The sequence below is a fragment of the Pristiophorus japonicus genome, chromosome 13 (assembly GCF_044704955.1).
Source record: "Pristiophorus japonicus isolate sPriJap1 chromosome 13, sPriJap1.hap1, whole genome shotgun sequence".
Classification (NCBI taxonomy): Eukaryota; Metazoa; Chordata; class Chondrichthyes; family Pristiophoridae; genus Pristiophorus; species Pristiophorus japonicus.
This window is the reverse complement of record NC_091989.1, coordinates 148,496,545-148,511,207: the sequence shown is the minus strand read 5'-3', so window position 1 is coordinate 148,511,207 and position 14,663 is coordinate 148,496,545. Positions and strand designations below refer to the sequence as shown.

The window sequence follows — 14,663 nt, the reverse complement described above, 5'->3', positions numbered from 1 at the left end:
TCACGAAAGTCAAAGCCCATGAAATCCCAAGAAAAGTGGCCAATTGGATCCAAAATTGTCTTATAGGCAGGAAGCAAGGGTAATAGTCCATGGGTATTTTTGTGACGGAGGCTGTTTCCAGTGGTGTTCCACAGGGCTCAGTACTAGGTTCCTTGCTTTTAGTGGTATGTATCAATGATTTGCACTTAAATGTAGTGGGTATGATTAAGAAGCTTGCAGATGATACAAAAATTGGTTGTGTGCTAATGAAGAAAGCTGTAGACTGCAGGAAGATATCAATGGACTGGTCAGGTGGGCACAACAGTGGGAACTCACTGCCTGCACGGGTGATGAAGACAAAAACCCACATAGCATTTGGAGTGCCATAACCTACAAGGCTACGGACCAAGAGCTGGAAAGTGGGATTAGGCTGGATAGCTCTTTGTTGGCTGGCATGGACACAATGGGCCGAATGACCGCCTTCTGTGTTGTAAATTTCTAGGATTCTGTGAAGTAGTAGATGGAAATGTCTGTGGATATAGTTTATATGAACTTCCAGAAGGCATTTGATTAAGGTTCCACCTAAGACTGTTAACTAAAATTAAAGCTCATGGTATTGAAGGCAAATTATTGACCTGGTTAGGAGCTTGGTCAGATGGTAGACAGAGCAGGGGTATTGGGTATGTATTGAATTGGAAGGAAGTGACTAGTGGTGTCCCACATGGATCTGTGCTGCGGCATCAATAATTGCTATATTAATGACTTGGATAACAATAGAGAAGCATGTAGCCAAGCTTGCAGATGACTTGAGTGTTGGTATAGTAAGTAGTGTAGACAGGAGCATAAAATTACAAAGAGGCATTGATTGAGTGGGTAAAACGGTGGCAGATGAATATCAATGCAAGTAAGTGTGAGGTCATACATTTTAGATCAAAAAAGGATAGATCTGAGTATTTAAATGGTGAAAAGCTAGGAATAGTGGGAATCCAAAGCGATTTAAGGGTCCATGTACACTGATCATTTAAAATGTAGTAGTCAAAAAATACTCAGGCTAATGGCCTTTATATCTAGAGGGCTAGGACCATATCTGGAGTATTCTGGGCAGTGCATTGTAGAAAGGATATATTGGCTTTGGAAAGAGCGCAGTGCAGATTTACCAGAATGTTACCAGGGCTCCAAGGGTTAGATTATAAGGAGAGATTACATAAACTAGTCGTGTACTCCCTGGAATAACAGACGGTTAATTTGATTGAGATTTTTCAGATTTTGAAAGGAATTGATGGGGTAGATGGAGAGAAATCTTTTCCATTGGTAGGGGGCTCTAGGACGAGGGGACATAAACTTAAAATCAGAGCCAGACCATTCAGCAGAGAAGTTAGGAAACACTTTTTCATGCAAAGGGTGGTAGAAGTGTGGTGTACACTCCCACAAAAAGCAACAGATGCTAGCTCAGTTAATAATTTTAAATCTGAGCAATAGATTTTTGCTAGCCAAGGGTTTAAAGGGATGTGGAGTTAAAGCAGGTGAATGGAATTGGGATACATATCAGCCATGATCCTGTTGGATGGCAGAACAGGCTCAAGTGGCTGAATGGCCTACTCCGTTCCTATATTCCTAACAGCGGAGCAGCACATCTCTTGACAACTTTTAAATTTTCGTGTTTAGCTGCGCATCTGCCCTTGCCTGCAGTTGCTGTATCATTTGCATTTGAATAACAATGAGTGCTATTTGCCTCACCGTTATTTTCATAGCAAATTATGTGCCATAAAAAATTGTGTTCACCTGCCAATTATTGGCAGTAAGGACCAGGGCGCAAAAATATTTTCAGTTGAATAAGGAAACTAAAATAAATTAAATATTGCTTTGAAATAGTCTACTCAAGGAAAAATGTAAAACCTATTAAGTGTGAAGATATTAAGAGGCTTAGATATTGCACTAAAAATAAGTGAGGCTATCAACACTTTGCATCATTGAGTAAATTGGACAGCAACTTCAGTCGATCGCACATGCGCAGTTAAATGTGAAAATCAGGAAGTTGCCATCAGAGTTGCCTTGCTCCTCAAGCTTCGCTATAACATTATCTCGCCAAGAAACTAGACATTGAAGCACATGGAACATGTACAGTTGCGGTTCTTGTGTGATGCCCACTAAACTTGCCAGGAAAAGTTGAAGTTTGTCCATTTCGGTTTACGTAAATTAACAGCGTGATGAGCAGTGTTCCCCCTTTAATCTGTTGCGCGACCCATTCAAAATTTCGTGTGTGCCTGAAATGTCCTATTCAAATGCATGCAGCTTGGCGGGAACATTAGTGATAAGTTTTAATTACTGCCAAATAACTTCGCTGGTACTGAAAATTAACTTTTACAAGTGAGGTCTCATACCTTCAGATTTAATGTTGGAGATTCAAAAAAAATATTTTTTTTACTTTTTCTGTCTCATTGCTCGTAATGCCATCTTTCTTTCCCATTTTTTATTTTACTTTCTGTGCATGATTTTGGCATTGAATTAACTATTCTAACTTGCACTTCCTGGTTGTGACTGCGCTGCCTCAGTAAGGATTCTTCAATGATTAAGGCGATCTCCTGCAGAGAGTGTTGTACTGAAATGTATTCCTAGTCAATGCAAGTTCCAGTACAAAAGCCTGTAGAAAATCTGTGGGCAAGTAAGTATAATGAATAGCTGGCAATGTTCATTTGCCGCTGAATGTAAAACCTAGATCATTAAGTGTGTCAGCAAGTATGGTCCAAAGAAAAATAAGCGTAAACTACAGGCCGAAACAGGAGAAATTATAATGGGGAATAAGGAAATGGCAGAGAAATTAAACAAGTACATAGGGCTAGAAATTCATTTTTTGGCGAAAGTGCCCTGGTGAAACCGAACCTGGAGCATTGTGTACAGTTTTGTTCTCCTTACCTAAAAGTATATACTTGCCATCGAGGGAGTACAATGAAGGTTCACCAGATTGGTTCCTGGGCTGGTGGGATTGTCGTAATGAGGAGAGATGAGTAGACTAGGCCTATATTCTCGAGTTTCGAAGGAGAGGTGATCTCATTGAAGCATACAAAATTCTTGCAGGGTAGATGCAGGGAGACTGTTTCCTCTGGCTGAGGAGTCTAGAACCAGGGGTCACAATCTCAGAATAAGGGGCTGGCAATTTAGGACTGAGAAACTTCTTCACTCAGAGGGTGGTGAATCTTTGGAATTCTCTACCCCAGAGGCTCAGTCTTTGAATATATTCAAGACTGAGATTGCTAGATTTTTGGATATTAAGGAAATCGAGGGATATGGGGATAGTGCAGGAAAGTGGAGTTGAGGTAAATCAGTCATGATCTCATTGAATGGCAGAGCAGGCTCGAGGGGCTGAATGGCCTACTGCTCCTAATTCTTATGTAAACAAACTACTCAATTATGACCAGCGGAATTAAAATGGACGAGGAAAATAATCTAAGCAAAGCCTTCAAGCTTAGAGTGAGGAGGAAGATCATTACAAACAGTTTAGAAACTGTTAAAGCAGGCTTAAAAATGTATGTGTAAATAGGGTTTGAGAGAAGAGCATAACAAAACTTAACTTAACTATTCACAGTAATTGGTTAAAAAGGAAGTTGAAACTGCAGGGTAAAAGTGGTGGGTTAATTGAAGATGACTGGGCTACAGTCGAATTACTTGATGATTTCCTAGAATTTTTGGTGGGAGGAAAACGCTGGTTTTACTACCCAATTGTAGTGTTGAATTTTAGGCATTCCACCAGGGGGTCCCCGAGGTTATCAGATTTACAGGGGGGAGGGAGAGAATCAGGTGCTAGTAACCTTTGAAGGGCAGTTGACCACCCATGGAGTGTCACAATGCTTCTCAGTTTGGGGGGCACGATCCCCATTGAAGAATAAGTTACCTGAATAAAGTAAGGCACTTGTGTGAGGTGATCTTATGAGAGAGAAGGCCACCTGGAAGTAAAGATCTTAATTTCTTCAATGGGCATCCTCCTCAGTGTCCCTACTAAACAAGGACACTGCATCTGAAGTGCTACTCGGACACTCCATTTGCATTATGGTGAGCACCCCCTCATTTTTGTATGCCATTTCAGAAGCCATAATTGTTCCCTTTAACACATGTGCTGGCTGACCAAATTATGTTGAAGTGTCTCGGGTGTCTTCTAATCCTTGGGTCAGTGTGCCTGATGGAAAAAAAGGCACCTTGCATCACATCGTCTTATCTTGTCCAACTATGAGGAAGTGCTGAGTGAAGTACCACTGGACCCTTTTTTCTTATTTACATATAGATCCGATGCAGAAACCATTTTCAGGTAACCTGAATCTAGGGCATGCAATAGAAATGGGGAATTTTGCAAATGGAAATAAAATGCTAAATTAAATTTAATAATGTTGCCTTTTGGATGGAAGAATGAACATCAGTAAATGATGGAGTAGCATTAGCTCAGGAACATTTTAAAAGAAATCTGTCTGACATACAGCAGGAGGGGAGGCCATTTGGGCCATTGTGCCTGTGCTGGCTCTTGGAAAGATATGATTCGTCTCCCAATGCTAATACTCCCCTTTAAATGTTACCTTCCTGTTAAATTCCACTTAAGTTTTCCACATCTATCTATAGGATGTGGCAGTCAAAATCTGCACTTGGAGCAATACAGTGAGATGACCTCAGAACATTGGGTGGAAACAGCACAATTTCATTGAGTCTGTAATGCCCACCACTAACCACTTTGGTCTAAACTCTGCCAGTATTGAAAAATCTAGGTTTGATTGATGGTCAATTCAAAAACACGAATGGCATCCCAACTCAGCCTATCTGTCTGACTTCTGCATGTACAGTTTTAAGCGGGAATTAGTAAATAATGATTTGATGCAATAATCCTAGCTGATATTTTTTTTAATTCTTTGTCCCTATTAAGGCCAATTGTGTCCCTACTGCTGCCTGAGCACCTGCAGCGAATAAGGCAGGCAATTGAATTGAGTGACAGACATCCAGATGAATTGTACTTCTTTCAACAAAGGCTCAAAAATTTGAAGGAGCCCTTATCATTTTGCATGAAAATGTTACTTTTAAAGTGAAGATTCTTTTGCCATATCATTCTGAATTTAAACTTTTGCATTTGTGGAACAGATGTAAATTTGTTTTCCCCCTCATTGACGTTGCATGGGTAATCCATTTTTCTTTTTAAAATAAATTTTTTTTAAATGCTAGCCAGCAAACTAGATCGAAAAATAAAAAGTATGACATTACTACACGTGCTACAGGACAACTGGCTGTCGAGTGGTTTCATCACCGGATTTATAACTAACAGCTTTGTAGGTTTGTGGAGCTAAAAGCTCATATTAGTTCTGGCGAGAATTCAAAAATTATGATTTCTGTTTTGCTTGAACTAGAGTAAATTTCATTAAAATTGATGTCTGAAAGGCAGCTGAACAGTGTAGGCAATTGTCTTAGTGTTGAAGGTAGTGGAAAAGAGGTAGAACTAGCTGTTGGCATATGTGAAAGCTGAGTCTGGCCTTGTTGCTGTAAGTAGTTTGCTGCTGATGTTACCCAGGAGTAACATGTAGATGATTAATAAGAGGGGACAAAGCTTTGTAACCTTGGGTATGCCAGAGGTGACCATGCAGGTGTGAGAAGACACCTAGTTGTAGTGTCGAAGCATGTAACTAGGAGGATATGGTATAGTGAAGATGAACCGTGGAAATGATGTGATAAAGGAAGATCGAATAGCCGAGGGTGTTGAACCTCTGAGGACGAGGGGGAACAATAAGTCATACTCTCACACAGGATGTCATTGCCAAATTTGACACTGGCAATTTCTGTTCCATGGGCAGAATGGAAACCTGACTGGAAGGACTTAAGGAAGTGTTAGAAATGGCTGTGGACTTGGATGATAATGACATGTTAAGAGATGTAGGAGAGGTTGATTAAGTGAGTGTTAAATGTAGGATTTTGCAGGATGAACCAATACATAACCGGTCACCTACTTGTGCTCTGGAGCTTAATTAAGAAGCATAGAGAGTTGTACTTTAGGTATGATGCATCAGCCAAAATCTTTATGGAGTCTGCGTTGGTGAGACCTTATGGAAGACTCATTGTCACACAACTTTAAAACCCCTGAGATAGAAACGATTCATTGCAATAATAGTTCGTGTTTAAATCCAGAATATGCTGGACCCTAATCTGCCTTGTTCCATATCCTCTGGCGCTCTAGCAGGATGGAAGAGAATTGGATCATTTAGTAGCTTACCTGAACAACTGACTTAACCATTCATTGCCAGATTTGGTTGGAAGCACAATCCGATCCTGCTCTTGTCTGCCAAAACTGCTCACTATTCCAGGATCAAAGTTAACCTCCGGCTTCTTTTCTCTACTGTAAACCATCTTCTTAAACTTCTCTCCCCTGCCTCCGCCACCCTCGCCTCCCAACAAGATGTTTGAGGAGCTCATGGACTTCTTCGTCATTTAAGATTGAGACCATCCATTCAGCTGCCCCTGCCGCTTCCCTCCCTTCCCCTAGCCTGATATCTGAATTCCTCTAGCACATATTCATATATTTCTCTAGCTGCTCTCCTGTCTCGCCTCCTGCCTGCTCCAAACTTATCTTGTCCCTGAGACCCACTTCCAGCTTCCTCGACCTATGCCATCAAACTGCTGACCACCCAACTTCCCTTCCTGGCTCCCATGTTATTGTTAACGCTTCTCTCCTCGGGTAATGACCTCACCTTCAAATCTGCCGTCATCACCCCGTTCATCAAAAAATCAACTTTTTGACCCCTCCGTCTTTGCAAACTTGCCGACCCATCTCCAACCATCATTTCCTCTGCACTCCTTGATCATGCTGGCGCTTTCCAAATCTGTGCCCAGCTTTCCCGGATCTCCTTGTTTGCACCCCTCCAATCGGATTTCAGCTCCTGCTACAGTACCAAAACGGCTCTTATCAAAATCACAAATTACATGCTATGTGGCTGTGACAATGGTAAACTATTCCTTCACGACCTGTCTGCAGCCTTTGACACTGACCACCACATCCTCCTCCAACGCCTCTCCATGGTTGTCCAGCTGGGTGGGTCTGTACTTGCTCGGTTCTGTTCTTATATCGCCAGTCGTAGCCAGAGAATCTCCTGCAATGGCTTCCCTTCCCACTCCTGCACAGTTATCTCTGGTGTGCCCCAAGGTACTATTCTTGGCCCCTTCCTATTTCTTATCTCTATGCTGCCCCTCAGCAGCATCATCAGAAAACATAGCGTTCGTTTCCACATATACCTTGACGACACCCAGTTATCTCTCAACTCCTCCTCTTTCGATCCCTCCTATCTCTAAATTGTCACATTGCTTGTCCAACATCCAGTATTGGATGAGTAGAAATTTCCTCCAGCTAAATATTGGCAAGACCGAAGCCATTGTCCACCACAAACTGTTCCTTAACCACCGAATCCATCTTTCTCCCTGGCAACTGGCTGAGGCTGAACCAGACTGCTGCAACCTTGATGTTGTATTTGACCCCGAAATTAGCTTCTGACCTCGTATCTGTGCCATCACTAAGACTGCCTATTTCTACCTCCTTAACATTGCCTGACTCCGCCCTGCCTCAGTTCATCTGCTGAAACCCTCATCCATGGCTTTGCTACCTCTAGACTTGACTATTCCAATGCACTCCTGGTCAGCCTCACAACTTCTTAAACTGGAGGTCATCCAAAACTGCCTATGTCCTAACTCACACCAAGTCTCATACATCCATCACCCCTGTGGTCGCTGACATAGATTGGCTCACAGTTAAGCAATAAATCAATTTTTTTAATTCTCAGTCTTGTGTTCAAATCCTTCCATGGGTTTACCCCTCCCTATTTCTATAACCTTCTCCAGATCTACAACCTTCCCAACATTTGCGCTTCTCCAATTCTGGCCTCTTGAGCATCCCTGATATTTTAATCGCTCCGCCATTGGCAGTTGAAGGGCCCTAAGCTCTGAAATTCCATTCTTAAACCTCTCTGCTTCTCAACATCTCTATCCTTCTTCAAGATGCTCCTTAAAACCCACCTCTTTCACCAAGCTTTTGGTCACCTGCCCTAATATCTCCTCAGGCAGGAAACGGCACATTGCCCTGTAATAAAGACCCCTGACTGACTGGTATTCGGCCACGTGTCTGGTTGGTTCTGAGAACTTTGTGGACCAATTAAGGTACTTTGGTCTGCTTTTGAAAGACTAAGTGGGGACCTTTCAAGCATTCTTGGCTCCTGAAAATACTCTGCTCTCAATCCATATGCTCAATTACAACCTGTTTCAAAGTATTTGACTAGTTAAAAGCGGCGAATGGAATGTAGCAGCGGGTAGGGCTGGATCAAAAAAAACTTAGATAAATGACGCTGTACAGATGAATACTGTGTAAAAGTCAATGACCCGCAAATGGTGTCCAACAACGACAACAACTTGTATTTATATAGCGCCTTTAACATAGTAAAACATCCCAAGGCGTTCACAGGAGTGTTATAAGACACATCACAGCAGATGATCAAAAGCTTGGTCAAAGAGGTAGGTTTTAAGGAGCGTCTTAAAGAAGGAAAGAGAGACGGAGCAGTTTAAGTAGGGAGTTCCAGAGCTTGCGGCCTAGGCAGCCGAAGGCACAACCACCAATGGTTGAGCAGTTATAATCAGGGATGCTGGAGTGCAGACATCTCTGGAGGAGGTTGTGAGACTGAAGGAGATTAGAGATAGGGAGGAGTGAGGCCATGGAGAGATTTGTAAACAAGGATGTCATTTGTGACTTTGAGAGCCGTTTCGGTACTGTGGCAGCGGCAGAAACCAGATTGAAGGGATTCAAACATGGAGTTCCGGGAAAGATGGCACATATTTTGGAGGAGACAACACACTCGGGGACTTTGGAGAGGAAAGGGAGGTTGGATATGGGGCGGTAGCCCAGTCAAGGGTTGGTTTTCTGAGGAGAGGGGTGATTATGGCAGATTTGAAGGAGGGGGGACAGTACCTAAGGGGAGAGAACCGTTAACAATGTCAGCCAACAAAGGAAGTTGGGTGGTCAGCAGTTTAGTGGGAATAGGGTCAAGGGAGTAGGAAGTGGGTCTCATGGACAAGATGAGCATGGAGAGGTCAAGAGGGGAGATGAGAGAGAAATTGGAGAGATAATAGAGTTCAGGGCTAGGGAAGGGGGGGGGAAACCTCATGAAATTTGGCCCGGTGAGCTAGTGGAAGAAAGGGCAGTGGCAGAGACAGCTGATTGAATGGTCTCAATCTTTGAGACAAAAGTCCTTTAGCTCCTCGCACTTGTTGTTGGAGGCGAGTGTGGTGGAGACGGGAGAGGGATTTAAGACGGTTAGCAGTAGAGAATAGGAGCCAGGGGTTATCTTTGAATTCCAGAATGATCCTGGAATAGTGAGCAGTTTTGGCTGACAACAGCAAGAATCTGTGCATACACAGTCTTTGTAGCTAAGACTATTCCACTTGTCTCAATATACAGGGGAGACAACTAATGTTTATGCCATAAACATCAGTAGTCTGTCCTGTACCTTGGTGGGATAAACCAGCTAGCGAACCCCCTTAAATCTCTTTGGGTCTACGAACCCTTGGTTGAGAACCTCTGGTATGTGGTTTAGGCAGGAAGACACTGCTGCACTCACTGGTCATTAGTCCAGAATGATGATGGCCAGGAATGACAGGTTGGGCGAAGGGCAGTAGTTTGATCTAGTAAACGGCTGTTTATTGTAGGATAACTGGTCCATAATCAGTCCAGTTGGTAAACTCAATATAAATGGGTCTGCAGTAATTGAGACCCATGTGTTCTCTTCAGTGAAATGTTTCTCTGCTGCTTGAATTGCACTTTGCATCTAGGATTTCATTAAATTATTACCTATCTGCATCTCAGTGGTTGTAAGTCTGCATATTGTTAGCCAGAGAGGCAGTTAAAGTTTTTATTCCATTTCTTTGTCACAAAAATAGGTTTTATTTATTATCATTGAGTTTTGGAATGTTACATAAAGGAGATAATCTGCTAACATTCCCTGTGGTTCTGCTAGGTATGTCAAAAGTCCTGCCTATGTAGTGAGTTGATGTTGCAAGATTGGGTTATTGTAGCTTGTGACCAAATTCAAAGTTGTCTCCTTCGGAAGTGGTCAGGATTGTGTTGGCTTCCAGGAAAGGCTCCACTTGTAGCCTGTACATTACCTGTTATAACTAGCACATGTCCACAGATATTTTATCCGATTTACTGTGGAGAAATGCATCTTGAAAGTAAGTTGCACTTGCCTATGTTGTGGAGTACTCGCACTCCAGCGGGTAAACCAAATACAGAGGCCTGGGTCTACAGGGAATTGAGACTCATGCTTTTTTTGGCCTATTGTAGAATGGTTGAACGCAGGGGCATAATCCTTTTGACTTCCGTTCTTCAAAACTTCACCCCAGAAAAGGGTGTCATTTGAGGAACATATGTGGAATGATCTTGAGCTGCTCCCCCACACATTTTTCAGTGGTAGTTCTACCATGTACTTCATCCTAAAATCCATAACCACCACAATGTTGTCAGACTGCTTGGTCACCACCAAGTCATGGATGAACCAGAACCTTATCTAACTGAAGATTGGAAAGACTGAAGCCATCTTAATTGGCTCCTGCCAAAAGCTGCATTCCTTTGTCCCAACTCTTTCCTGGCTGTTTACTCAGGTGTAACTTCCTGAGATCTCACTAGACATTTTTATTTTTGGAGATGCTAGACAGTGCTGGGTGGATTTTCCTACTAAAAAAATTCTTGCTACACATTGAGTAAGCTGATAGTCATGGCAGACAGCAAGGTCATAATATGCAATTCCATCAGGCTTGATATACTCTCGTTCCCTTTCTCTTGAACAGCACTCAGTTGGGGGTCATGCTTGAGAAATTAGAATTGTAAATAGAACAATGAAGATATGCTACCTCTTAAACCCCAATTTCAACAGGTGATTGAACCTGGCATACTACAAGATAAAGCACCCTTCGTTTTGGTTTGCATCTAAAATGAAATGCCATGAAAATTAATTTTTGCAAGGCTTGAGTTTACAATTTCATAGCTATTCATCCTTTATTCAGACATGTGAGTAACAACTTTAGACCACATGTCCAAATAACATGCTTGGCTATCAGATTTTAAAAACAGAGAGGCGTGACGTTGAGAGTAAACTCTTCTCCGCCACGGATCTTATTTGGACAGGTCCTTCATCATGCAGAGGTCATTGCTGAGGGAGAATTACAAATCGGAAAAAAGGCATTCACCTTTTTACATACACAGTTCCTCAGTTTTTGGATAAACTTGGCCTCCACATACCAAGTTTACCACCCATTGAGCATTGGCCCTGCAGGAACTGAATTAGTTGGGGCCATGATTGTATTATTTGCACACCTGCATTAATCATCAAAGCACCAAAGAAAAATTATGCGGATGCTGAAAATTTGAAATAAAAACAGAAAATACTGGAAACGCTCAGTACGTCAGGCAGCATCTGTGGGGAGAGAAACGCAGTTAATGTTTTGGGTTGGTTCCCAGTGCATCTTGGATTTGAATCCAGAAGGTGAATGGCAATCTGTTAATGCACTATGCCACATAGCCCTAATTGTTTTGCTTGCCCACGCTGTATGGAGGGTAGCTTTATTTTAAAAATGAATACACCCATAGATAAATGACAATCTTACGCAGTTGTTTTATAATAGTTACAATATAAATACCTCTGAAAATGTTAAACAAATGCATGTTTTGTGTAGTATGACCTAGAATACTAAAAATTAACATTTGCAAAGTCAGAAAAGACAAAATATTTCCATAATTGTGTAAAAACTACAATGACAATATTTTATGCTAAGAAGATGGCTATTTCATGGGTGCAACTTCAGTAAATATTTTTGAAAGATCAACTAAATTGTGTTTTTTGTTTACAGGTGGCACCATGCCATTAAGTGTCCAAGCACCCCAATTTTCACAGACACCATTTTTGTTGGATGGTTTAGCATCACAGACTGTTTTCAATGATCTAGCTGCAGGTATGGTTTTTTTTGCTGGAATTCAAGTGAATGGTCAAATTTTATTCTTTGGAATATTTCTCTTATGAAAGCATCTAGGTACAGGTACAACATCCGAAATCTGGAATCCTCGGGACCGAATCCGTTCTGGTTTTGGGGTTTTTGCAGATTTCTGACAAGAAAATCAATAGTCTGAAATCTGGAATCCTTGGCCGAATCCGTGCTGGACTTTGAGCGGTGAGGTCCGAAATCCGGCACAGATTCGGTCAAGGATTTCAGACTTGATTTTCTTGTCTGAAATCTGGAATCCTTGACCGAATCCTTGCCGGATTTCAGGTTTTGCCTCAGTCTGGTTTTCAGAGTTCCGGATTCGGGACATTGCACCTGTATAGTTCCATGTGCACTGATTTATTTTACAGTTCTCACCCAAGTGATGTCTGAACATTGAAAGTGAGCCCGAGCAAACCCCATCCAAGTCACAGTACCAATTCGTAGTGGTAATCCTGGAATATTTCCTCCATAAAGCCATGAATATAATTGCAGTGCCTCTACTGCCATCCATCTTGCTGCTCGGAAGCCCTGGTCAAATTTTATGTTGAAAGGAAAAGTACATTCCTGTTAATGTGATGGGCTTCTTTTAAAATTCACAGCCTTGATTATGGTAACATGTAGACGTAGACATCAGTAACTCGATGTCCATTTAAAAGTTACAATATTACAAGTCCTTTGTGTGCTGGAATTATTTGTTCCTGTTTCTCTTCCTGCCAGGGAGAGCAGGTGATCCATTCGCAGGTCTATCCAGTGTTGCCCTGCAACAGTCACTTCTGTGTATACCAGTGGCCCAGAGTGTTTCTTCCTTCTGGCTTCTGTTCTGTGTCCCTTGTGATTGTCCAGCAAAGATGAAAGCTCATTGTGTCGAGAATCTAAACTATAAATTTATGTCCTGTTACCCCACTATACAATTCTAGTACTCTTTTGCACATTGATGTCCCTGAGGTGATTAAATAGAATAGATATGGTCTGACTTGTCGTAGATACAACTAATGTACCAGACGCATAACTTTTCTCCTGTCTGCTTCAACATGTACGCAGGAGGGATATCTGGGACTCGACCTAACTTGTCACACTTACTGATCCACAGGAAGGGCTTGAATTTTCAAGGCAACCCGTCATTAGAGCATGAGACTGTTTCCTTTTGAGTGATTTAAAAATTGTGAATTTTTGACCTTGGCCGCAATAAAGACTAATTTATTTAAACACCACTTTAAATTCACCAACTTGGTTTATCCCATCTAAGTTCAAGTAATGTAAATTAAACTACAAATCATCTATTAAAGATGAATATACATTTTAGCTCTAGTTTGTATTAAGCGGACTGCCGAGAAAGATAATGGACCAGATTTTGCAATAAAAAGACTTGCGTTTATATAGCACCTTTCCCGAACATTTTACAGCTTTTGGAGTGTAGTCACTTATAATTTTGGAAATGAGGCAGCCAATTTGCACACAGCAAGCTCCCACAAACAGCAATGTGATAATGACGAGATAATCTGTTTTTGTTATGTTGATTGAGGGATAAATATTGGCCAGTACACCAGGAATAACTTCCATGCTCTTCCAAATAGTGCCATGGATTCTTTTACATTTACCAAAGAGCAGATGGTGCCTTGGTTTACCGTCTCATCTGAAAAACAGCACCTCCAACAGTGTAGCACTCCCTCAGCACTGCATTGGATTGTCAGCCTAGATTTTTGTGTTTAAGTTTCTGGAGTGCGACTTGAACCCACGACTTTCTGACTCCGAGGCCAGTGTGCAACCCACAGCCACTGACTGACGAATAGAAATAATGTGTAGTCACTAAATACAATTTGTTCTACAGGTATTCCTCCTATTACAGCATACAATAAAGGTGGTTTGAAAATAGAGTTTAACTTTGAACGTTCCAACACGAATCCTAATGTAACTGTTGTTACAATAAATGCTACCAACTCCACAGAAGGAGACATGACGGACTTTATATTTCAAGCTGCAGTACCAAAGGTATTTTCTTGGTTTATTGTACTCTTAGGCCAAGCTGATTGATGTTTAAGGAAATGGCTTCACTGTCCACTAGCTAGGACTTCAGCTTAACAGTCAGTGGGTGATTCATCAGTCAACAGCAACAACAACTTGTATTTATATAGCGCCTTTAATGTAGTGAAACGTCCCAAGGTACTTCACAGCAGTATTGAGATAAAAATGACACCGAGCCACGTAGAAATTAGCACAGGTGATGAGAGTTATGTTTTTAAGGAGGAACGAGAAGTGGAGAGGTTTAAGCAGAGTTCCAGAGCTTGGGGCCGAGGCAACAGAAGGCACGGCCAACAATGGTTGAGCGATTATAATCAGGGATGCTCGAGGGCAGAATTAGAGGAGCACAGACATCTCTGGGGGGGAGCGGGGGCTCAAGGAGATTAGAGATAGGGAATTCACAAAATAAACTGCAGCTTGGGTCAAATAGAAGAGTTTCCCAATTTAAAGTCCATAGCATTTGATGGGTTAATGGGAAAATGTTGTGGCAATCCAAGCAACCCGAATTGATGAGTATAGTGTGTTTTGGCCAAACACATACCAAAATTATGGAAGTTATCAAAATAAATAAATACAAAGAACAATGGAGACACCAGGGAAAAAGCAGCAACTTCACAAGCATAATTTCTAAA

General features: G+C 41.8%; 1 protein-coding gene across 5 annotated transcripts in view; it reads left to right on the top strand.

The window, feature by feature from the left end:
- The window catches only part of ap1g1 (adaptor related protein complex 1 subunit gamma 1), a 143,238-nt gene that overhangs the window by 119,147 nt on the left and 9,428 nt on the right, over positions 1-14,663 (top strand). For 3 of the 5 annotated variants that reach the window (XM_070898107.1, XM_070898104.1, XM_070898105.1), the window contains 3 exons: positions 4,256-4,279; positions 11,881-11,982; positions 13,841-14,001. In XM_070898107.1, the coding sequence (XP_070754208.1) occupies positions 4,256-4,279; positions 11,881-11,982; positions 13,841-14,001 (287 nt within the window). Of the gene's footprint in view, positions 1-4,255; positions 4,280-4,882; positions 4,977-11,880; positions 11,983-13,840; positions 14,002-14,663 lie in introns of those variants that run through there. The other 2 variants (XM_070898106.1, XM_070898108.1) reach the window with 2 other exon arrangements.